Source organism: Papilio polytes, unplaced genomic scaffold (genome assembly GCF_000836215.1).
Source record: "Papilio polytes unplaced genomic scaffold, Ppol_1.0 DF821733.1, whole genome shotgun sequence".
Classification (NCBI taxonomy): domain Eukaryota; kingdom Metazoa; phylum Arthropoda; class Insecta; order Lepidoptera; family Papilionidae; genus Papilio; species Papilio polytes.
The window spans coordinates 2,041,312-2,068,362 of NW_013527471.1; the positions used below are offsets into that span (position 1 = coordinate 2,041,312).

Consider the following 27,051-nt stretch of genomic DNA (forward strand, 5'->3'; position numbering starts at 1 on the left):
GATAGATGAATGTTTGTTATAGTTTGTAGCCTAAACTGCTGAACAGATCTAGATAAAATTTGGCACAGATGTAGACGAAAGTCTTTAAGAATACATAGACTACTTTTTATTTTCTCAATTCCACGCGGACAGAATCGCGGGTGAAAGCTAGTAGAAACATATTTGTTCCATTTTGATTTCTTGCTTGAACAAACATGTCAGAATGCAGTCGTATCTGGCATATTTATAATTCTATTATGTAAAGGCGATGAAAATTTTTATCTTCACATAATTGCGTCAAATCGTTATTAAAAAGCACTTTAAAACCAAACGGTCCACTTACACCCCATTAGTATTGTTTACTATGATACAAAAAGCCTCATCCGTTAATCTGATGCCGTACTAAATAATTAGCCGAACAAACAATCAGCAACAGGAATGAAATAAGCACTATAATTTATAACCTATTGTGAAATCAAACGTTTTATATTAATATATTTTTTGTCTGGCATGTCTGTCCGTGTGCGTCACACTAACAGCGTGATGGTTTGCGCTCCTCTGGAATTCCTTAAGAGAAAAACACTTGGAATCCATGTTCCCGAACTCAGTCGAATAATCGATATCGTTTAAAGATTACCGATCGATTCTCGTGTTGCGAAACGCGGGAAAAACGTTCCAATACTGTGATGTAGATTAAACATTCAAAATAGAAGATTTAAGATCCTCTTGATTGTTTATGGTATGAAAGAAGCAGTTAAACATTTATGGTGTTGACTCTTAAATCACATACATATGTAAGAGATACTGTTCTCATTAATAAACCATGCTTGAATAATTTCAAAATCTTTTTATTACGATGCTTGAGGCATTCCATTGGTATATTTGAAGAACTTGCACTCTACGTTACTAAAATCGCCACGTTAAAACACTATTATATTTATAACACAAAAATCTCCCAAAATGTCACTTAGATTCATCATATCGAGAGTTTAGATGGATGGATGTTTGTTAGAGTTTGTAGCCTAAACTGCTGAACGGGTTTCGATGAAATTTGGCATAGACGTAGAGGATAATATGGAAGAACATATAGGCTACTCACTTTTGTTTTTTTTTTAATTCCACGCGGACGGAGTCGCGGGCGAAAGCTAGTTTACAATATATCACAAAGGGAATAATATTATCTATTAGATGTTGCTTGCGACTTCTAAAAAACAATATATATATAGCCTATGTTACTCAGTGATAACCTAGCTTTTGAATGGTGAAAGAATTTTTCAAATCGGACCAGTAGTTCTTAAGTTATTTCAAAACAAACGAAAATACGCATATTTCCTCTTTATAACATTAATATAGATATAAAATAGATAATTTTATTATATAACGCTAAATTCTGAGATAGACCACGCATTGATAACATTTATTTCGTGCTTATTTTCAAAAATGTCTATATCCTTTCAATGTAAATCGATTTTTAATTACACTACAGCCTAAAGAATTGTACAAATTAATTCTTCACTAATATATTGTACACCCTGTACACGAGAGCAATCGATTGAACAAACAAGACAACATACGTGTTTAATTTTAAATGATTTTAGCCGTGTTCAGGCGCCTAATAAAAAGCAACCGACAGCCGCGCGGCGTGTCCCTCCCTGTTCAATCAGCGACGACACAACGACACATGTAAGATGAATTATACATGATGCGAAATCACAACTCGCAGACATTTATCCTTCATAATTTCACCAAGATTGTACACCATGTAAACGAAGCTTACGTACTGAAATTTCATTTTTTACACGAATATTGCAAAAACGTAAACACACACTTCTTTGTTGCCTAAGATGTCAGCAATTACAGCATATTTTTGAATTATTTTTTTGATAAAAAGCCCTACACTACGTCACGCTTTAGGCTATATATTTTCACGCCATTAAACTTAGAGGGTAAATATTTTGGATGAAAACTCTGATTCTTTCAGCGTTAGAAAGCCTTATCTAGGAGTAATATTGCTATTTTTATTTTTAGTTTCACGCGAAGGAAGTCGCAAGCAACAGTTAGTACCTAATACATGATTAATGTAGGCAAAAATTAGACTTCTTTAAGGCCTTAACTTAGCTGTTTTTATATTTTGGATAATACTTAACTTTTAGATCTATAACAAACTAAGTAAATTCCTACATCATAGCGAAAACATGAAAAACTTTTGTATGTTAAGTAAATGACTATTGTAAAAGTAATAATAATCTACAAGACGTAATCGGGTCAAACCAACAAGCATATAAAGTTAAAAAGCAAAGAACTATAGCAACAAAAAGTGTCTCGGTTGCGGCGCGGCGTAGGGCGCAACAGACGCGTCGCTCTCACCTGCCCACTTTTTGCCCGCTGATTTACTACGTATTGTCTTCCACATTGACGTACGATACGAACTGGAAGCAAAGCAACCGATGTGCGAAACGCGAAGAAAAAGTACACAAATCCACGATGTGAGAAATTCTAAACAGTATAAGTTTTTTGGAGAGAAGTGGAATCTTAACGGACTTTCGGTTTAGGATTAAGTAATTATGACTGATAGGATTTGTTTAAAGGATTTTGATCTCTGTTTACTACAAAATAAGGTCAGGTATTCGTTAAGCAGAAGCTCTGTAAATTACAATGAACTAAATACACTAGATAGTGCCAACGACATAAGGAAGATAAATTAAACACTACAAAAAATCATACGGTCGAGTTAATTTAATTCACGCATCAACGAAACCCTTTACTAAAAAAGCCACTGATTCTCCAGTTCGATAGCATGTTTTAAATTTATGCAAAATACCATCCAGAAACTTTACGTCTGCGCAAAACTTAAAAGATCAGGTGCGGAGTCAATAAACCGAATATGGAGGTGAGGGAACGAGTCGCATTGAATTTAGCGATCGCAACTAAAGCTTTATGTCGTCTGAGCTTTTAATTGCCTCCATAAAGCTTGCTGTCGTATGCTCGCCCCCGATTGAACACAAGCGAATTCAGTTGTTTATTTTTGCAAAAAGTTAGGTAAATTCTTGCCTGACTGTACGTTACGAGTACATTTTTAGTGATGTAATTAAACTTCTAATATGATTGTTTAATATTAAAAAAGGTATGTATACCCATTAACTGAGTGACATTGGGTGGAAACCTTGAGCCATTACTGGTCTTGAGTGCACAATTTTTAGTTTTAGATAGTGCAAGCAAGAATGTAATTGCCGACACAAATAAAATCCTACCATCTCACTGCTTGCGAGCTGCGAGCTGCGAGCTGCGCGCTACAGTCACGACATCATGTAATGTCAACAAATAAATCCTTTACCGAATCGCGTGACCGCAAGGTATTTAACTGACTCGACCATGATAATTACAATCAATAATACAAACGTGATTTATAAACTTGAATAGAGAACATCAATCCATAAACATCGATATAAACAAACGAAAATCAATATTTTTATTAATTAAAATAGACCAATACCCAATTCAATAAGGTCGTAAATTCAACGTAGTAAGTTGCACTTATACCGTTCAGTACATCAAGTGATATTTTAAAGTTAAAGTGATAAATAAAGTTTAAGTAGCCCTGCAAAGGTAAGAAAGGAATGAGATGATATGAATGTATATGGGAGGGAAAGGGAGAGGGATAGCGCAAGTCGAGGGACGCACAAAATAAACATTGGGCGGCAATTACAAGCGCCCGCGGAGCGCCGACGTGCCGCTTGCCTACGACGAATTCACTTGAAATTTTTTTAAACACCCTCTGTAAAGCAAAGAACTTTTCAAAACTTATAATAAATCTTATGTAGAAAATAACTTTATAAGGCTGACATCTCTAGGTTTTTGACCTGTACCAACTTATAAAATTACCATTGTATTATTAATAGTGTGTTATACATTATTATTAGTAACGGTACATTCGTCTTAATAGTTTCAATAAAAAAAATCTTCTATATGATTTTCTATAGAGGTTGCTTCGGATAGTACCGGTACGCATTAGAGGTCAAAAGTCAAGCAGAACTCTTCGATCACATCAGAAGCTGTGTGACTGATGACCCCGCTGCCGGGTTTGGACATCGCCTTAGACGTTGAATACTTTACTGTGTGAATATGCCCTTATGTACTTTCACACACCGACACGAAACATAACTAACTCGAGTATAATATTTTATGCTTTTATTTAATAATAAATTTATGATTGAATTATTTTGTTTGTCCTATTTTTTTATGCAAATAATTCTTACATTTTGATAGTTTTTGGCCACACTAAAAAATAATTTAAAAAAAATATCATCAATTGATGGAAATAATAACAAAACACAACAAACAATTTAATAAACCAATAACTATTTAATAATTGTCATAATTCAATGATTATTTTAACTAAATAAAAGGGGGGTCGGCATGTGTGAGGTACCAGGCGAGCATAAAACAAAGGGCCCGGTGTATGCGCGGGAGGAAGCGGTCAATCATTCCCCTTTGCTGCACTTCCTTGACGTGTCTGCTTCGACCGAGAAATGTTTACACCAGTATCATTAATTATTAATAATTCAAAATTACAAGACTATTAATAAAATTGAACTGAATAATCTGAATTATTATTACTTTTCTATTTATTAAACCAATTTAAATAACGTCAACATGTAAACCTTACAAACACAATCGCATTTAAAGACTGATGGCAGCTTTTAGCGCGACATCTCTCGGAATTCAAACGATAACAAAATAGCCAGAGTAATTCCATACATACATTTACATTAATTCTGTTTAAAATACACTCTAACCCTTTTTAATGCAATGCAGGAATTTTCCGCTCGCAGAATTATTAAGTGTACATTACGTATGAAAAATCTTTACTAAATTACCAATTATTTATTTATTTTCATGGAAGACCAACAGCTAACAACTACAAGCAACAGTAAGTTTTGATTAACTAATGTTACATTTTAAATTTTAAGTACACTCAATGTTACGTCATATAGCACCATAAAGATAACGCTTATTCAAAGTTCGACTACATTTTGCTACGTTCCTTTGCTAATCGACTCGATTTTGAATGGACATTGCTAAGGACAATTTGTTGAATTTAAATACAGACAAAGGTTATATCTTTATGTAATTTATTATTTACTTGCTGTTGCTCGCGACTTCATCCGCGCAATATCAAGATAAAAAAAGCCTATAGTATGCCCGTCTATGTCAGCTACCCTTGAGTGAAAGTACGGTCGAAATCGGTCCAGCCGTTTAAGACATTGTCCAGAACAAACGCGGCTTGCGGACAGACAAATATGGTCCTAAGTCACTTCTCAATTCAAAAGGAGAGATTTTATAGTTTGCATTGAATAGGCTCTGAAATTAATGAATCGATTTGATAATTTCACTGTTGGGAATCTGTATGCTATATTTTTTACTAGATTTTTAATTCTCCTCGAACGAAGAGCCAAAGTTACTTTACTATAGAATGAAAAGTATTCACGGACAAATTCAAATAGAACAATTTAAAAATTATATAAATTGAGAAAGATTGTCACTGGCCGCACATAATACTTAACATTTATTTGAAAAAAATATCTACCATTTGGTCAACAATGTTTTTGCGGTCAAGTGTAAATAACTTCAAGTTAAAAGCTCGTTATCAAGTTTATTCGCGACGTAGACAGATACGAGGCGGCCCCGCCAATAGCCCTATCAACTTACTTGCAATGGCGATAATAACTTAAAAGCCCGAGCAAGGACTTTGCCCGATAATATTGAAGGTAAAAAATACACTTAATTGCAACAGAAATATCACAAGCGATGATAAAAAATAGCGAATAAATAAGTACTAATTGTCTTATTAACATTGTATTAATTTTTATCTTTAATTAAAGCTCTCTTTAACAGTGTCAAGTTATTGATTTTCACGGTCACTTACAATATAAAGTAGATTAATTTAATTAAAAAAATATCTTTCGATTAAACAAAAATCTTATCATTTTAAAGTTACATAATTGAACATATAAACTACTTCAGAAAAACTAATAAGCCATGTCTTAGATGTATAATATTCCAAAAGTTACGATTAAACTTTAACCATCTTTTTAAATGCAGTGGAGTTCGACACTTAGCCCTTAGGTAATGTAACTGAAATCAGTATTCACATTAGCGCCACCATCAAAAGCCGATTTAAACGATAGCCTCTTCCGAAATCATTATCCAAATAAACAAGAGCAAAACGAATTTCAATCGAAACCATTTCTCCCCTCGCTTCATGTGTAGGGCTGTCGAAATAACATACTATATTTAATAAACTTTTGTGAAAAGTGCCATCTCCAAAATTCACAGTACTGACATAAGTACAAACACACACTCACACAACACTCACACAAACTCACACGCATCCACGCAAAGACACGCTCACGCTCGCACACATACAAAATACAACAAAGAAGCACACGAACAAAATATAAAAATTCTTAGAATATAAGTATAATGATATAAAAATGTGTGGAAAAGCGGGACATTCTGTCACAAGTAATTATTTTACTTACAAGAATGTCCCAGCAACGGACACCTAATTTTAAAAAAAACTATGTTTTTAAGTAATAAACAAATTTATTTTATTTTTTTTAAGTACATAAGTACGTGTTCTTATTAACGAGATTTATGCTTTAACTTGTTTTTTTTTTTTTTCAATTACTCTCTAATGATATTCATTTCAAAGTATTTCTTTCTATAGACAGACTTATTTTATCATCTAGTTTAAAACGATAATTTATAACGCTAGGTTTAAAAAATATTAGTTTAAACATCAACGAATATAATGTGGCAACCCTACTTTGGATGAGGTTTTGCCTCAAGCGTCTCATACTGGTGAGATTTATTATTCTCGTTCTTTTGTTTACTCAAGCGAGCGACGCTGACCGCAAATACTCGTACATTAAGAACTGAGATATATCACGATTTGCACACTAACCTTTTACTAACAAATCAAAGATCCTCTCTACAAACAATAAACTCTACAATACACATTTAATTCATTGCATCTATTTACAGGAGTGTTAAAGAACATTATCCAATGAAGGTAATCTAAATATTTATTAGAAACTTCAAAAAGAAACTAATAGTTTCCCATAACTCCCATAAAGCGCGAACGCACATCTTTGTATAAACTATCTCACTTGTCAATTGTTTCGCAGTTCATTCAACTGTTTAGTTGTACAACTAAAAATCAAGTAGTGTGTGCACTTCTAAGCTCATAGGAATCAAAGCGAGACTAAACAGTTGGACGATAGTTTAGTTTCAGGTGTGTGCTAATTGATTTTGAATTACGATAAAAGCGCGCCATTTGGGTTTGCGAATCGAAGACAAGATGGCGGCGGGTGCGAGCGGCTCGCGTCACGGCGCGCCATCACTCACCATGTTTATTTTTCAATTGGGACCGTCAGCGGCCCGCCTTCGCGCACTTAGGGCCGCCACACACGACGCCGACAGATTATGCAATGCATACAGCTGTTTATTATTCTGAGATCGCTAGTGTTGCCACCGCAGAAGTTCGAAAACATTTAAACTTTTTTTTATAAAAGTTTACAATTCAATAAAGATATCATTACTTTTTTATTAATATTTCTTATCTACCATATTGACAAAAAAGACATTTAAAAATAATAAAAACTAAAATAAACAGTGGAAATAAATCTCTAAAACAATATTAACTTTACATCTTATGGTTAATTTATTTAATTAAAGGACTCATTACATTAATCTCTTTTACTACTTTTAATACTTATTAGTAAAGATGTATTTGATGTTATAAATATTCATAAAAAAATAATACAGGTGAGAGCGATGTACAACCCTAGAAAGGAGCGCGGCGTGCGAGGCGTCGCGAACCTACAATTAGGTGCAGCCGAAAAAGGGCAACAAGGCGCGGTAATACGCACTCCGCTAACTAGTTATGACCCAAACAAACTTTACACCATACTCAATACATTAAAGTGAACCTTGTGTCTACGCAATAAGAACCTTTACAACAGCACGTAAATACATCAACGTAGAAAGCACCACTAAGTGGTAACCGACTTCCACGTTCAGGTAAAACAAGATAAAAAGAACTTTATAGTCAATTACCTAAGATTGTAATTCGCACAACAGGTTTTTAGGCTTGGGAAAATTGTTGTTTATTGTTTATTGGCACAGGCGATCGCGCAGAAATTACGGTGTGGGTTTATTTCTTGAAAAATTGCCGGAGAAAATTGATTTTCGTCAGCTATCAAGACGAGCTTATAATGTCCGGTCCAATATCAACAATTATTTTAACAGGCTTTCAATATTAATATACGTTTTATTTTTTTTTATATAACTAGCTGTTGCCCGCGACTTCGCATGCGTGAAATTAAAAAATATAGGCTATGTCACTCACTGATAACGTATTTTTTTATATAACATAAGATGGCAAACGAGCAAGCGGCCATCTGAATCCGCCAAAATGGCGAAGCGACCGCTGCCCATAGACATCTGCAATTGCAGATGCGTCGCCTACCCTTATCCGACGGAGGTGGAGACGAACATAAAGAGGATATTTCCTCTTCCTATGCGTCTCCTCCATCGTCAAATCCACTTCCCCTTCCCATCCTCTCATAAGAAAAGGGTAGTAAAGACAAAGGGACTTAAATTAGGCCTCCGGCACCACACTCATCAGACGAAACACGGCATTGGTTCCACTTCACGCCTGTCTTCTGTGAGGTCGTGGTATTACACCGGGCGTGCTGGCCCTCCAGTGCTAAGATGTTAAGGCACTACCACTGTTATTACCACGTAGCTTTTTAATGGTGAAAGAAATTTTGAAATCGACCAAGTAGTTTTTGCGTTATCTCAATACATACAAAAATACAAATCTTTCTTTATAATATTAGTACAAATATAGATTGTTTTTTCGTTAAATTATTGTACTTCTCAAGGTAAGAAGTGTACGATAATTTCACAATTATAATGCAGTATTTGAAATCCGATCTTCGACCTTTCCCTTTGGAAATTCAAACAGGTGTGTTATAAAATATTCAATTATTATGCAGCTTATACTGAGGTCACACAATACGAGTTTCCTTTAACACCTCACTTTATAATCAGCGACCGTTTGTCCGCAGAATTCTTGAATAATGCCCCAGCGCGTCTTCACACACCTAACGCGAAAACAAAAGTTTCACATCACGCCGTTCTTAGAAATGAGGTGTGCAGACAAGTACTACGTGATTGTAATATCCAATCTTTTGTATTGTTTCAAAAGGTGGAATTTTTTTAATCCGCGTACCAATCGAATATGACTTTTTAATCGTTTTTAATGATCGTATATTGTTTTTTAATAAAGTGGTAATCAATAGTGATTACCACTTTATTAAAAAACTTACTTACTTATATTATAAATGCAAAAGTTTAGATGGATGGATGTTTGTTAGAGTAGCAAAAACTGCTGAATGGATCTCGATGGAATTTGGCATAGGTGTAGAGGATAGTCGGGAAGAACACATAGGTTACTTTTGTTCTTTTTATTAAACGCGGACAGTGTCGCGGACGAAAGCTAGTAAGAAATAATAAACATTACGTAGAGTTACAAATAACATAAATCTAGCAATCCTGATATAAAGCATGGACCACACAAGAAGGCAGTAGCGTTAAATCTGTGGCCAGTTGGCCGCCGGCGATGGCCACCGGCAGCCCTGGCCACTGGCCAACTAACCGTCGCTCTGAGATATATCACCGATTTACTTAATATTTGTATTCATAGGAACACACGGATAGGATTATTAAATCTATTTAAATCTCGTTAACTTCAATCAAATCAAAGTTATATTTAAGTATGTCGTATACATTTATACAAGCTCCATTGCACAAAAAGTATTTTATTTGTATAGTAACTGTATTTTAATAATTCAGAACAAGTTCTACTTTCTGTCACGTGTTAAACACCAAAGGATATCATCTCCTCGTTCTTATCCTACAACTGTAGTCGCGCTAGATTTTGGTCCTCCAAGTTAATCTTTCTCCCATCATCTCTGTCGTCAATCCATTCTTGATCATGTCACCTTTCACGCAAGACATCCATCTCTAACTCGGCCAAAAAAAAAAAACAGGTTAACATAAAATTCAAAATTAAAATATATAGCTTCTAGTATATGGTATATTTCAAAACTAGCTGTCGCCCGCGACTCCGTCCGTGTGGAATTAAAAAAGTGATTAGCCTCAGAGTATCTTCTACGTCTGTGCCAAATTTCATCGAGATACGTTCAGCCGTTTAGGCTACAAACTAACAAACATCCATCTAAACTTCCGCATTGGTATAATATGATTTTATCAGAAGTTTCATAACATTTGTGAAATAATCTAAGTAAATCTCAAGTAAATACCTCTATACAGTTATAAGATAATAATTTGTGTTAGGAATGATGCAGGCCGAGGTCCTCGATTACAGTGTTTACCGCCGTCGGCCGTCGGCAATCGGCAGTCGGCAGCAACGTAACGATACCTAGACGTTGTTTAAATGATTCTGATTGTAATTGCTGTTTGAAACAGTTTACCTTCGTACCAATTATACTTCGCACGATTCAGTAAACGTCGAGATAACACACTAAATTAAAATCTAACTGTTTGATTGAACATTTGAATTATTAAAACAATTTAGAATTATTATGAAGACAACACTTATTGATGCACTTTAAAAATAATAAGATTAAAGAAAAGAAAACAAGTAAAATGGGCTCAACGGAAACGGATGTCAACAAAAGTTGTGTATTAAAAGTAATGATTAAAAAGTTAATTCTTAGAGATATTATTATCGTAGGACAAAGATATCATTTCAAAAAACCTGACAGTCGCGAAATTAAAAAAAAGGTTTTCGAAAACATAAAAAAGAACACCACGTTACGAAAATACAAATAAACGACAGTGTTACAATACAAAACATTTTCCTGATGTCATCTGATTAATATAAAGTTTTGTTAGACGTGGATGACCGCCAAATTCCCTGATAGTACTTACCTTATGTCACCGTAAAGAAGTCTCAATTGATTTATTTACACTCACCTGTAACAAATGAAAGTAAATATTGATAAAGCATACTATTAGATAGAAGTTATTTGCATAATATTGCAGTTATTATTCCTATTAATCAAAGCAATTTATGGTCAACCGATAATATAGTTACAATTGTAGTTGGCCACAAATTGTAGCGGACATTTCCCATGTGTTATTGTTTTATAATGACCGGTCCGCCTCAACAGCGCTCGTCCATCCATCAAGAGCCCGGGTTCTCACCCGAGGCTACAAAAAAAATGACGCCCGTCCCTTAGAAAGTTTAAAACAACATTAAAATTAATATTCTCCGGTTAGTTTAGGGTTAACGTGCTATGATCGCTTGCTTGATCTCGAACTTTTTGTTTTTGAATTCCTGCGCACGCGCAGATGCATACTTTTATAGACTTGGAGTTTTTTTTTAAACAAATTCAATAAATGCTCGGAAATAACAATTTAATGATGTTGTATTTTTAATGTATATTACATTTGTCAAATTGTAAAATAATAAATGTACTAATTGCCTGTTAAATATGAAACCCCTCAAGTGTGTCCACACTCCCACGTCATTTACGATACTTTATGTAAATTCGCGTCTAATAAGCCAATGTCCCAAAGGAGGCGCATCCCTTGGGATAACAGTCCCCTGCCCTGTCACCGGAAGTACGCATTAACCGGATATGCATCAGATATGTATCAAATGTTTCCGCTATTGTCAATGGGCCATGGCGGAGGTTTTATATTTGGGTTATCTACAATTCGTTGACAGTTGTTTATTTATTGTATAACATAAAAGGTGTAGTCATTGTTCTACTGGAATTGTTTACTTGTATATTAACATATTGGTATCTCGCTTTTTGACGGAATGGGGAGGTAATATACAAAAAAGGTAGATACCGTTTTTTTAAACCCAAGTTTTAACTGTTTGATAATATCATGTACTTAGTCGTGGTTTATTATTTCATCATAAAAATGCTTTACCACTCAATTTTCAGTATAAGTGCTTTATCATTTATAGCTCAAGGTTCATTTTGCAATTCTACGCTGTTTCAATAACTCCAACATGATTTGTCTACGCGCTGTTCATGGTAGTTATAAAGCATTACTTAAGGTTTTTCGTAGTTACTTCAAGTAAAGAACGTTATTAATTGAAAACTAATATAGTTTATTAAAATGAATTTCAAATAACCTTTGTAATTATTTTGTTACAAACTTCATCATTGACCCAATCGTCCGTTGGGTCGACTACCCTACATTCGCGCGGGTCAATAAACCAATACATTATAGTAATCAGCGGTCTGTTTGTTTATTTTGGCGACATGTGTCCGCAATCAACAGAAGGACAATGCGATGAGTTTATTGTAAATTACTGATCGAAAAAATAACGTATAAACATTGAAATTTCTGATGACAAGATATTAATATTGATTGTAAATGAATTCAATTTAATTCCATTGATTTTTAGTACTTAATACAATCTTCAGACAGAACTTAAGACAAAGATAATTATTGTTTCTACAGCTCATCATATTATGACTTAATTAATCCTAAATAAATCTAGATATTTACATTATCTATTAAAAGTAATACCAACATAAAAAGCTTATATAAAAAGACCATAAACTAACAAACCATAACTAATTGTTATTTAATAATAGGTCGTTACGAGCTACTCTCGGAGGGGCAACAATAACCGGCCGTTTTTATTGCACGTATACAAGAGCCGGGCGCCTTGTTAGCGCCAAGTGGTCGGCGGCTTTTATTAGTCGTGTACTCAATACCATCGGTGACGTCACGTGACGTCATACTTCCATCAGGAAAGTGCAGTAATATACATATTGACATTTATTTAAACACTTGCTAAAGTTCTCACATCAACTGCGTATGCGCTGCAAGATAGGATGGTAAATTTTTACGGCAAAATTACAAACATTTCTAACACTTATTTTGTGTAACAATATATTTGTGTTGACTGCAAAAGGCAAGTAAATAAGTGCATTAATAAAGATAACAGTAGTCGTTTTTACTATATCCTTGATATTAAAAAAAAATATTACAAAACGTCCACATATAATTTTTACAAAAGTAATAAACGCTTTTCGATTCTTTTAAATACATACATAACTATACTATAGCTATTTTAAGGTTTATTTAATACTAGCTTTCGCCCGCGACTCCGTTCGCGTGAAATTAATAAAAAACAAAAGTGAGTAGCCTATGTGTTCTTCCAGACTATCCTCTACATCTGTACCAAATTACATCGAATACCGTTTAGCCGTTTAGGCTACTATATCTAACAAACATCCATCTATCCATCCATCCATCTAAACTTTCGCATTTATAATATTAGTATGAAGTATGGTGGCAACGCAAGCAAAAAGTATAGAAAATATAATAAAGAAATGTTTGAAATATGAAGCCTGTCTGTCCATGTGTTCCTTCAATGAGTGACAGCGCGTTGAACATTTTTACATATAAATTACAACCAACTACCGAAGATTACCTACAGTTAAGAGGCAGTGTTTGTTATTTGATTAATTTTTATACTCCAGTTTTTCAAAAGTATAGTTAATTTTGTAAATAAACTATAGTACATGATAAAAAAGTAATAAATATTTTTTTTACCGCGGGTTAAAAGGTTAAAGAGATACGTTTATGCAGAGCCGTGTTCGGCTTCGTAACCCGGAGCACATAAATAACGGTAGCTGCTTTTAATAATGAGTAATGAGAATCAAAGAACGAAGGATAAGGAGTGACAGGCTAATAGATGAGAGACTCCGACCGGCTTATGCTCGCCTGGTGCTTTGTGGTTGTAATGGACGCGGCTCATTAAAACGTATGATTGATTTTTGCGGTAAAACCAATACAGTAGTCAATACTGACATTCTAGTTACAACGAGCTTATGATGAATCTTGTACAGCTTTTGACAGCTTTAAATTCTAAGTTTTAGATAACAAACAAAGTGAAACTTAATAGAAATATTAAGAACTCTACCTAAGTACGAGATTATTATTAATTTAAATTAATAAAATCAATCGTTTTGTAAGTTAGTTGTTACTTAGTTACTTAGTTTATAGTAGTTTTAAACATTTTCTACAAGTCAGTTTGCTCTATATCAGTAGAAATTTCTCCTAACAGCCATATCTGTAACAAAAAACAAACTCCAGTGTTGCCAACTCCGGCGTACTTCCGAGCGAATTGTTTTTCCAAGTCACGCGATTCATTTAAGCCGACACAAACGAGTTTGTTCCGTTGCCGTAATAACTTTAGGGTTGCTAGTTAATTCAGTCAAACTTCTGTTAGTATTAATAATTCATATCATGGCAACATTCTTTTAAAGCGTAACAATAGATTCCTTTTTAAATTACCTTTGTCATGTAAAATCAGTATCTTTTGTATTTAATGATTCTTTTGGCTTATTACATTTTGTTGGGTATAATATCGAATTTAGAGTATCTAGTTAATTAGGGGGATCTTTCTAATTAATGTTATACAAGTCGACAGCCCTGACACCAGGCTGTCAGAATTTGACAGGAGGTCTTTAGCGCGGCGCAGCACTCGGCCACCCGCGCGCGCCCCGAGGCAACCACGCTGTACAAACTCATTCCTTCCTGCTAAGGTAAACTAAATTGCCCTTTCATCGGAATAACGGTATCTTATATGCTCCTGGTAGTCGTGCTAGAAGGAAATTACTTGTTACTTCGTTCAAGAAAATTGTATAATTGAAAAATAAAGAGGTTTTTACCCATGTGGTTAAAATAAAAATATGCGTCTTCGTGTGCGGTGACAATAACGCGGATAATTTACACGTAAGCATTCATTATAAAACCTAACCTCAAAGTGTGGCGCCAACAATCAACGCGTAAGAATGCGCGGTAAAAATCGTCCGGATTCCCATAATCACAATAACTTCCTGGAAGAATCGCCGCCGGCCTCACAATGCAGTCCTCGCTTTCACGTCACGTGCAAGATGACTTTATTTTAATATTGCGCGACTCTTTTTATTGCCTATTGTTTTTTTTTCACTCAGGTACGTGTCGCTACGTCGGCGCCTGTTTTCGGTACATTTTTCACTAATGTTTAAGTGACCAAACATTTAAAAATTACAGGACATTCCTATTTATAGCTAATTTTATTTTATTCACAGATTCAACAAGCCTGTAAAAGACATCAAAATTAAACAAATAGTCACGGATTAGTATATAACTAACTAATACAAATAACAAAACAATTGCACAATTAATTTATTAATAACTTTATGATTTGAATCATAGGATTGGTCCAAAATGTACTGAAATTGTGGTCCCACTATTGTGCACTTATAATTCCTGTCGTGCTGCAGAACTGTAGATGGATTACTGTGAATTCTTTATAATTGATGTCCAGATATTTTTCACACCTGATTGTTATCACGGGACCTCGTTACATAAATACCGATGTGTACAAAGATACGTGAAATTGCTCGACGATTTAGTTTTAATAAAAAAACACTCGGTTTTAGATATTCAAAATTAATAATGGACTCCAGTAATCAGAAGCTAGTGTGGGAGACAGCTACAAAAATGTTTATTTTTTTGTAAAAAAAAAAGGTGGTTTAAAGGAGTGATATTAACAAAGTACTTGACGTGGAACTATTTTCTTTGTTTTTAAAGTATTTACTAAACAATTATTAGATATTGCGTTAGAAGTTTTAAACCAGCTGAACTAATGGTACCAGGGTAGTAGCGCGAGGAGGTGATATTGCAAACTAGTTATTGTCGTTGTAAATGTATAAAGCTATCTATTATGGCGTGGCGTTTGCCAACACTAAAAAACCATGCTGAATTTGCTAATGATAACTGTAGAACATTAGAACACATATAAAAAAACGAGCTATCATTTTTACAAAACATATTTAGATTAGTTATGAAAAATTAAATAAAATTCTTGGAATTTCCGTTACAAAAACTGTCAGGTCACTAAGGTGGGCTTCCACAGATGGTTTTATTTAGGTATAACAAAAACGATGCCCAGGAGAGCAGAACGAAAAAGAACTTCCTAAACGAACACTTCCTATCGCCGTAACAAGCTGCATGTGGGAGTCACAACAGGTATTGATTTTGAGATTTTAGAGATCCGTAGGAAAATATCATTGAATTCGAACGAAAAAGTTTTAATCATCTTTCCTTGTTCCTAAGGATTGGAACATGTTTGCCGGTATCAGTTTTCCCGTCCAAATATGACGTGGGGGCCTTCAAAAGGAGAGTGAACAGCTACCTATTAAACTAGCGCGTACCATCTTTCGAGTGCATCGTCACTTCCTTCAGGTGGGATCGTGATCAAGCGCTAGCTTAACAAATAATAAAAAAAACTGGTTTAAAAAGTAGTTACCGTGTACAGTTACTTATAAACTATAATATAACTAATTTTATAAATTTTCAAACTATTGAATAATTACGTGACATTTCAATAAAGATAGTTAAAAAAAACAGTACAAATAAAATATAGTTAAATCTAAACGGAACCATTGTAAAACTAGACCAACTCTATAGTTTCCAAACTTGGTACATGGGTATATTTTTTCAATACCCTCGTCATTAGATAGTATAGAGCTCCGCCCTTCGGTTAGCGCTCCGTTGGCGGCAATTAGGGCTCCACTAGCGCCCCCGGGGCCGCGTCCGGATGCCTCGCATGCCCGCCGCCGCGGTATGCGCCGCGGGTGATTATTTTTGTCTAACTACCCCCCTATTGCCATTGCTGACTAATTTTAAATGATCCCTGATTTATAAGGAATGTGTTTTAGTTTATGGATGTCGTAACTATTAACTGAAGCGGACCAGAATAGCGATCGACATTTATGTCCAATGTTTAACGTAAAATGTTTAATTTATGATATTCTTATATAATAAACTGATGATTGCGTATGTTCTGTATTTTATATTTAGTCGAAGATTCAAGTGTAAGTCTCAAATATTTAAGTAATTCTAAGTATCTATGGAAAACTGTTTTACTTACGAAACTAAACGAAAATATGGTCTTTGAAAAGGAAGCGTAACATAACTAACGCAAAACTCATTTGCCTTACGACTTTAAAATAGTATTAATTTTTGGAAGATCCGATGCAATTAGAGTTTTAAATAACTAAGAGAGTCCCTTAATGTATATTTAAATGACTCTGAGTACAGCGACTATATTAAGCGTCAGTAAAAGCTAATCTACTTCGTGACAGTGACCAGGAGAGCAGTAGTGTGTCGATAGTGGTCGTATACGAGCATAGAGCGCCCCGCGGCGAGGGCGCCTAAATTCCATTGCTCCGGACACTTGTACTATTCAATCGATTCAAAGGATAACATTGACATTAGCTTATTGTGGACATGATTTTCCTAGTGTTTTTAACATAATAAAACTGGGCAGAAATACTGTTATTAAGTAACACTAATTAGTTATACAATATTAAATGCTTGGAAGCTTTTTTTATCTTAAAACTCTAGACTTCTAAATCATTAAAATACGCGCATTTAAATTTAATTAATACCTTTAAGACCTACTACATTTAAAGCCCAATGCGGCTATTTTTGTACCTAATTGTTCTTTTTGATTGTAAAATATTTCGACTTTAAAAATCTCGGCATATCCATACTAAACTATACATATCATAAATATTGACTTTCCCTATCGAAATTCTCGATCAAACATCGAGCACAATGCAGAAACGACAGGTAGCCTATGCGCCATACTACACAAAAACGCACTATACCTCTTAACTCCAATCCAATCATGGAAAAACATACTCTATTGGACTCGTAATAAGTACTATATTCCAATGTATTTTTAAAGCCTTTAAAATTTAACGTTAAAATAGTTTTAAAACTTATCAATAAGTGCTAAGGTTCAATATTCTTTAACAGTGAAAGGTCACAAATCATAAGTGACGATGACACGTGTCAAGATTTCCGGGAGCACAATGATGTAATATGTTTATCGTACGACAAGCGGACGTTGACGGACCCCGACCGGCAGTGGAGACGTGGGAGCACAATGGGAACAGATCTATTGTACGATATCTTAAGAGATAAAACAACTTTCACTGTTTAGTAGAAATCTGCATTATCTGAAGCGGAAATCTACAATAATAAAGGTCTCTATACACCTTCAGTTTTGACTGTACAGTCTTATTGTTCAATTAAGTTGGCAAAATTAGAATAGTACAAATTAACTAACAATCTAAAATCCGTTACGCTCATTTTTAATTGACAATTTTAATTAAATGGTCAAAATTTTTACTGTTAGTTGAACTGTACAGTTATAGTCTTGTCTACACGCACGATTCGACTCTTAGGTTAAAACTGTCCATTACAACTGGGCTTTTGTAACTAAGGTTTACCTAGAATTTCAAATGTTCAAAAACTGAAGGTGCGATTAGTGAAATTTATTCATCTAGAGTAAACTTCATAACCTACATTTCACAATTAAAACTTCATCTGTTGTCTATACTAATATTATAAAGAGGAAAGATTTTTATTTTTGTATGTATTGAAATAACTCAAAAACTGTTGAGTGCAAAATACAACCTCTTTGGCTGACAAGCAGTATTTATACAGCCAAAGAGGTTGCATACTGGCCACCAAGGCAATAATCGTTTGTAAAAGAAAATATATAAAAGAAGAAGTCAAGAATGTGATCGACATAGTTTGGAGTTTTTAAGTTTTGTATATTTTTTTGTGTAAATAAGTTTTCAATAAAGATATGTTAGAATAAAATGTTTTGTATTTTTGGCTGCCGCGCTGTCGGTAACAAGTTAAACAAAAACTACTGGGCCGATTTTAAAAATTCTTTCACAGTTAGAAAGATAATTTATCTGTAAGTAACATAGGCTATATTTTATTCAATCATCAACCATTAAAAACAAAACGGTAAAATCTCCAAGGTGTTAGAACTGAATTCCACCTTTATCAATTAATGTTTTTACACAAGAAAACATTTCAATCGACTTATCACATTGTATAGTGTCATTAATTTATCGATGCATTAATTGACAGGTGGCATTGTACAATTAAGATAGCAAATGACGAATAAAATATAAATAAACATCAATAAATAATAGGAAAATAAAAAAACACAAAATAGAGATAATTAAAGTTGTAATATTTTTATTCTAAAAAGGATAATTTATTGAGTACCGCTAAAAGACTGCCTTAGTTAACATTAAACAACTCTGAGAGTGACGTAACTAGTCTATGCTTTGTTTTTTTTTAACATAAATAAACCAGCGCTTGACCACGATTCCACCTTCTGAGTGAAGACGCGGTCGAAGGATAGTTATTTTGTGGACTACGCCATTAAAGTAACATTTTAAGTCAAACTTAATTAAGTAAGTAAAATAAAAATCAACGGAGAGCGAAATCTGCTTGTTTATTTACATAGTAAAATTATAAACAGCAAATTTCAATTCAACCATATTAACAAAACGTGTGATACGTTGAAATATGTACTGATTCTTAAAAGTAAATAAATATTCTAATTACAAGGATATTTTTAATCATAAACTTAATCGAACGAATTTATCACACCAATAGTTCAGTCACTAACATAATTTCCACACAATTCCAACCTTAAACATACGTAATAGAGTTCTAAATAAGTTTGTACTATAACAGATCCTTGCCCAGGTGTAATCACTGGGTAACGAGCCGAGTAATATTAGAAATGCGATCTCCTTGCGAATGTAATTAACGTTTGTACATACAAATAAATAATAAGTTTATGAAAACGCATTTAAATTCAAGATGGACATGACTGTTTTACTTGGATATTGATTTTAAAGTTTAAATTATAACCACCGAAACGATAGTCTGCAAAAATATTTGTACTGTAACATAAATATGTACTAGCTTCCGCCCGACTCCGTCCGGGTGGGATTAAATAAGTAGTTTATGTGTTCTTCCAGATGCTCTATGTCTATGCCAAATTTCATCGAAATCCGTTCAGCAGTTTAGGCTACAAACTCTAGCAAACATCCATCCATCTAAACTTACGCATTTATAACATCAACAAGATAGTAAGATTATAAATTATTTGGACAATAAACTCAAAAATTTACAAGAAATATGTAATAAATATTTAAATAGCTTCATATAATTTAGATCAGAAATAACAAACTATGATTTCTAATGATATCCGGTACTTATAACAGTTAAATACAATCTCAGAAATTCCAATATTAATATCCACATGATATCAATTACGAAAACCAACAAAACCGCGCCCGGGGAGATATAAAACTAACAAGCGGACAATTCATCATAAGTATAATGATGTACGCGTCAATAAATCGATATCGAAACAATTCTGAACAACCGTCTCGCTCACTCGTCCTCTCCCTCGCACGAACAGCACGACACGCTTAATTAAAACGGGGCATTAGCATAAACAAATAAAATGCCCCATTATGAATTCAATTTACAATCTTTGAAATCGGTTGAATTAGTCGCAGTAAATAATATCTCGGATACTGATATGTTATTGATATTGTGGTCTAAAGTACGAGTGGATAGCGTTACAAATAAGCGTAGCGTAAAGTATAATGTAAAAGCGAAAGTTTGTTTGTTACATATGCCCAGAATAGCTTGAAGGATTTGAGACGTTTAAAACATCATCTGGAAGAATATAGGATACTAAATATTTTTTACTTCCCCGCGGACAGAGTTGTGTATGACAGGTAGTCAAACTATATAGCTTAATAATTTTTTGCATTTGGTAATCATTACGGTACGTGTGTATGAAAAAATCTGATTTTTAAAAACTTTATTGTTATTCAAGTCCAAGATTATAAAAGCATCGCCTCTGCTTATAACTTCAAAATATATTAAAGACCAAAAATAATATACTGTCTTCGTTCATATTACATATTTCTGTTTTCCTTTATAATTGTTTAAATAAAAGTTCCAATGACTACAAGACATTAACTGGTTGACTAACATTAACTCTCCTTCTACGAGCCACTATTCTTAATTAGCTATTACACGATTAATGAGGTATTTAGCAAACTGAAAGGAATAATTTAAATATAAAACATCGATAATTAATTACTTCAAAGTTTATTTATTTTCCATATTCTCACTAGTTAACACGGTCTATTTACATAGTTACAACGATATACAATTAATTATTAGCTGCATTGAAGAAATAATTTGTTTTACACAAATCTATACTATTATAATAAAGCGTAAACACACACTTGTTTGTTGCATAAGATATCAGCAATTACAACATGTTTTTGAATAATAATTTATTTAATGAAAAGCCCTATACTTACGTCACGCTTTAGGCTATATATTTTCACGCTATTACACTTAGGGGGTAAATATTTTGGATAAGAACCCTAATGTGGGAAAGAGACTATAAGTTGCTGCCAACGTCAAGGAAGCAAGGATGCCATAGTTTGACATCATATCATGTCATTTTGACATTTGCTATTGATAATTTGACAAATGCAAACAATGAAATAATTTTTTTATAATTGTATGCCCATGAAGTCGCATGGGAACAGCTAGTATTACAATAAATGTGCTTGCAGTCAGTGTATTACGTAGTCGTTTGTTTTAAGAACATTTCAGTTGCCTACTAAAATTACATTATAAGTACCGCGTAATAATTTAAACTCCTTTAGTACTTAATAATTAAATCTTACGATATAAGAATAATCTCTGATAAGTTCCTAACAGTGAATACGTGAGGATGTGCGGGCGCAGTCCTCTCCCCCCCCCGCGCCGCGTCAGCCGCCCGCCGCGGGCAGCGACACGGGCGCGCCGCGGGGCGCCATTGTCCCGCTGTCCGAGACTGAGGAGATGCCCCACACAACGACCTCGTAGGTACGCTCACCACTATTTATTGTTATCGATATCGACATGCATAACGTCTTAATTAAAAGACAAACATATTTAAAATTTATTAAATACAAAATTGTTGATATACATAATTAAAAAGTTACTTTAAGCATTTAATAAAATAAGTACCTCTTGCTTGCTTTCTCTTTTGGAAGAATCCCGAAGTAGCTCAATATACAGCGTAACAAGATGCATGCAAGTAGTAGTAATAGATCTACTTAAGAAAAAAAACAATGTTGTTCGCTAGATTCTCTTCGAAATTTAAGTCGATATCAAATTACTGTAAGGGCCCGCCCTAGCATGGCGCCTCGCGGGCCCTCGCGCCGCGGGGCCGCATTGTCCGCTCAGCTAAAGTGCCTCATATTCGGTTACCCGCCTATATTACACGCCTATACTCAACATCGATATCCCACGAACAATTCCAAACAAACATCCTTATTCCTACGAAATAATTTATTTAAATTACATCCTTATTACATAGACGTTAGGGTTGATTTTTAATGAATTGTGTATTCGGGATGTGTCATTTGTATTCGAATTAGAGGATATATAATTTTCATTTTACTACTTCTTGTACAAACACGATCCTTAATAAATAACCAAACAAAGCTCCAACGTCACACCTTATTTGAAATCACCTTTGTCATATGACTCGTTTTATGCATTATTTATAAATTTTAATGGGCATAAAAGAAAAAATATCTTTATTCATAGAGTAATAAAATATAAAATTTATCGTTAGAATTTCATTAATACGCTATAAAACGAATGTTTTCGAAATTAATGTTGGTATTATAAATATTGAACGATTCGTCGCTAGTTAAGATTTGTTTGTAGAAAGTCAGTTGTTTGTATGAACACTCGTTTTAATTAATTATTAATATGAATTTGATTTACATACATAAATACTAGACTTGTATTAATTTTCAATTTCAACATGTATTTCAACACATGATGTACGATAACCAACTGGCTTTTCTTTTGTACGAACATTTAATATATTTAGTTTAAAGTTATGAAATATTCCGTGGACTTTGTCCAAATTAAATTACATTCAATGAATTAAGTTACAACCTGAATTCTATAAAGAACAAACCTTTTATTTTTATTTACTAAACCAATACTTCTATACTAATATACAGCGTAAACACACACTACTTCGTGGCGTCAGATGTCAGCAATCACAGTACATTTTCGAATAATTCTTTCTTTTATAAAAAGCCCTACACGTACAGGACGCTTTAGGCTATATATTTTCACGTTATTCAACTTACAGTGTAAATAAATTGAAAAACCTTCACGTGAGAAAGGAAGCATAAAATACAAACTACCAACATTAGGGAAGCAAGATTATGGTAACGGTAATTGTGACATTTGCAATTGAGAATTTAACAAATGTAAACAATAAAGTTTTTACAATTGCAGAAGACACACGGGAACAGCTATAATATAATAAAAAGAGTTAGTTGTGTCTGTGTTTAATATTAAAATTGTCATAATTAATTGCCTCATGTACTGTGCAGTTTTCATTTAATTTTGAAGTCTCTATTTATAAATACACTTGCGTTATTTTAATCAGTAATAATAAACTGCGTTAAAAAATAAATCTCTTGTATTATTAAGTTAGTTGGGAAAACTGAAACAGCCATTAACAAACAACTAGTTTGTATTTGCATGTAATTTTATTACCCAACTAAAAGATAATATTTTGTCAGTGGCCAGTTCTCTTACATTTCCCGGGACTCGACTTTCGGCGCTCGTAAATCGAGCAGTTGTTTTATTGGTCGTAAAATTTGACCTTGTTGTAACATCTGACGATTTCGTAACGGTAAATCGTGCACAAAATTTCTCGCATAATGTAGGACAATTTAAAAAAATACCTAATTATTTATTATATTTCAAGTTACATTGTTATGTAAAAAATCGCCTTAATTGACTATACCTGTTTTATGGTTTGTAATATTTTTTCCTTAAACAGAGAATAATCAAAAATATATTTTTTTAAGTTTCAGTGCCAATTTAGAAGGATATTGTGTTGAAGATAAGTCTGAAAAATTAAATAAATAAAAAAAATTATCCCAAAAATACACTAATATCTTGTCACCATAGCCATAACGCTTTACTGATATCATTTTAATATCAATTTTATAGCTCAATTACGTTAAGTTTTTACTTGCGTTTATCGCGAAACGATTTTAGTGTAATAAAAGTTTATTATTCGAGTGTTAAAATGTTGGTTTTCAAGTGGTCGTATGGAATGGACCGGACATGTTATAATTTATCGGCGACATTATAAACTGATAAGGAATACACATTTAATGATCCATTAAACTTACGCTAAATTAAAATATTAAATTAACATTGAATAGGAACGATTCCTGTTTCCCATTCTTCCAATTGGATATTGTTGCTTTATTGTCGTTAGATGGCGCTATCACTAATTTTAAATTATCCACTTTACTATATATTTTTTTAAATTAACATTAATTTACAAGTTCAAAGGGGGAAAATAAATATATTTCTAAATAATCTAAGTAATAAAATAATCTACATACCTCAGGGTCGATTTTCTTAAATTCAGGATCCTCCTCGTCAACTTCGAAGTATAATTCAGTGGAGGTGAGGGAGACGGTGCCAGGTGCCACCAGCCCCGGGGCCACCAGCCGCGCCTTCGTGCTGATGTTCACAGGACCTGGAGAGGTCATTTAGAGGTCACAGTGACAAAAGATAAAACAAATAATTTTACGAAATATTAAAAAAAAAGTGTAAAATCAGACTATCAATCGATCAAAGAATTGGCGTTTTAATGTTTTTTAAGAGTAAAAAAAGTTTACACGAAGTAAAATAATAATCATTTACTTAGTATGTTACTTGGTTAGGATATTATAGTTTGCATAACAAGCAATAAAACTTTTGACTTTCTTCTTACATATATCTGAGTTATTTAGAGTTGACATGTTAACGCCGCCAGAGGGCGCAGGTCGCACACAAACGTCCTCAAAAAATTTATACAAACTATACTATTTTAATGCTTTTATTTAATTTTATGACCACATTTCTGTTACGATTAAATAAATGTTATATTTAAAAATAAAAAGATGTCATCTACTAGACGTTAAGAAATATTATTGTACTAGCATTCGCTAGCGACTCCGTCCGCGTAGAATTAAAAAAAATAAAAGCTAGTAGCTTATGTGTTCTTCCAGACTATCCTCTACATCTATACCAAGTTTCATCGAGATCAGTTCAGCAATTTAGGCTACAAACTTTATTAAACATCCATCCATCCATCTAAACTTTCGCATTTATAATATTAATAAGATTAGACAGATGCTTATTATTTATTACACGACTAAAATATGCTAATCATAAAGATAGAAAAGGTGTATGACACAACAAAAAAATTACAGTACTCTATCGCATGCGACTTGTCGCCTGGTCGTGCTAGTGGAAAAAGAGTTTAAGATATAACTAACCGGTAAGTTCCTGTTCAGCGTCGCGTTCGTCCAACAGTGCGTCAGCGTCGTCCAGCAGGTCAGCTGCTGGCGCCGGCAGCTGCGCGCCGCCCGCAGCCTGCGCGATGCGCGCGTGCAGTTCCTCTGTCGCCTGTCACATACGTACAGTACGAATGTTATTATTATCCTTTTTCATTCAAGGAGAATTAAAGGGATAGCAATAAAATAAACAGTAGACTTTAGTAACATCTACAAAACAGTACAGTAGTTATTGCGAAAGTTTCAAAGTACCAGGGAAACAGAAAACATGAGGATACTACTTTGTGAGAGAGCACGTGATTTTTTATGCAAAATTCTAGCGGTCTATTCCGCTCTCTGTTTATCTGGTACTATCGGACAGTCAGGGACGTAAATTTCCTACCCGTTCATACGAAATGTCATTTGATGTCATTAGGTCAAAATCATAAGTACTACATGACACCGCATATGGTATTGTATCACACTTACTATATGATAAGTATTACCTGCAGTATGGCGTCACTAGGCGGTGTGGGGGGCGTTGGAGGGGCATGCGAAGGCGCAGGTAGAGCGGCGCGCCGGCGACCACGCGGGTCGGGCACCAGTCGACGCCGGCGCCGCGCGTCATCCTCCCACGAGTCAAGCTTCCAGAAGCCTTCGCTTGTGCCCTCCTCAGCAACCGAGATACTAATCACATTGCATTACTTAAGCAGGATTCCTTCAAACTTATCCGGTTAAATATGTTCTGAGTAATCAGCCCAAGCTGAGTAGTTTCTGAGTTCTGAGTTTTGAGTATTAGTCAAGTTTCTTAACAGTCTGTATTAGATTTGTGCAGCGGATACAGGGCGTAAAGTACAACTCATCTCATAATTTTGTCGATGACATTACAAGTTCATTTTCAGAACTGTTTCGCACATATTTAATGTTGAACTTTGTAGTGTAATGTTGGTGTTATTGTGTAGTGACGTCACACACGTACCTGTCGTGTGCGGCGTGTGCAGCATGTCGCAGCTTGTCTAGCAAGCGTGCGGCGGAGGCGTGGTCGCGGCGGCGCGCGGCCGCTATCAGCCGCTCGCACGTGCGCTCCTCCTCCAACCTCTCACTACTAGTACTAGCGCACACGCACTGCAACATAACACATGTTATACTAGACAGAATCGAAGGACCATACAGTTCAAGTCATATTTCAATCTCCTGAATATTGGATGTGTATTAAAACACAAAGGATTACCTCAAAGTCGGCATGTTTCAGGACATCATCAGCCCTCATCCTGTTCAGTATGAATTCAGCTTCATTCGCCACCCTGAAAATACATTAATCTCAATATTTATCTACTTAATCAGCCTTTTTCAATGTAAGAAGAGTTGTTATTACCTGACTATGTGATCCCTCATGGCGTGCGAAAGCAGACGGCCCTCGTTGATAAGCTCGATGAAGGCAAGGCCGGCGTGCTTCTGCAGCGAGTTCTGCCACTCCTGAGAGCACAGCAGCATCACCAGCTCCACTACCGAAGTGCTCGATTTGAACGTCTGCAAACCTGCACATACGGAACAAGTGTTAATTAGAGAAGTAATAATTAACCATTCTTAGTGCGGTTATTAGCAGACATCAATTACTAGAGACAAGAAAACGAAAGAAAAAAAGAAATTCTCCTCAAAGTATAGTAGTAAGTGT

The 27,051-nt window shown here is 34.4% G+C and overlaps 1 protein-coding gene across 5 annotated transcripts in view; it reads right to left on the reverse strand.

The window, feature by feature from the left end:
- Positions 1 to 27,051, reverse strand: part of LOC106108267 (neurobeachin) — a 302,082-nt gene that overhangs the window by 113,447 nt on the left and 161,584 nt on the right. For all 5 annotated transcript variants that reach the window (XM_013289373.1, XM_013289372.1, XM_013289370.1 and 2 more), the window contains 6 exons: positions 26,752 to 26,914; positions 26,608 to 26,680; positions 26,356 to 26,501; positions 25,883 to 26,063; positions 25,380 to 25,509; positions 24,459 to 24,595 (listed from right to left, as the gene is read on the reverse strand). In XM_013289373.1, the coding sequence (XP_013144827.1) occupies positions 24,459 to 24,595; positions 25,380 to 25,509; positions 25,883 to 26,063; positions 26,356 to 26,501; positions 26,608 to 26,680; positions 26,752 to 26,914 (830 nt within the window). The remainder of the gene's footprint in view (positions 1 to 24,458; positions 24,596 to 25,379; positions 25,510 to 25,882; positions 26,064 to 26,355; positions 26,502 to 26,607; positions 26,681 to 26,751; positions 26,915 to 27,051) is intronic.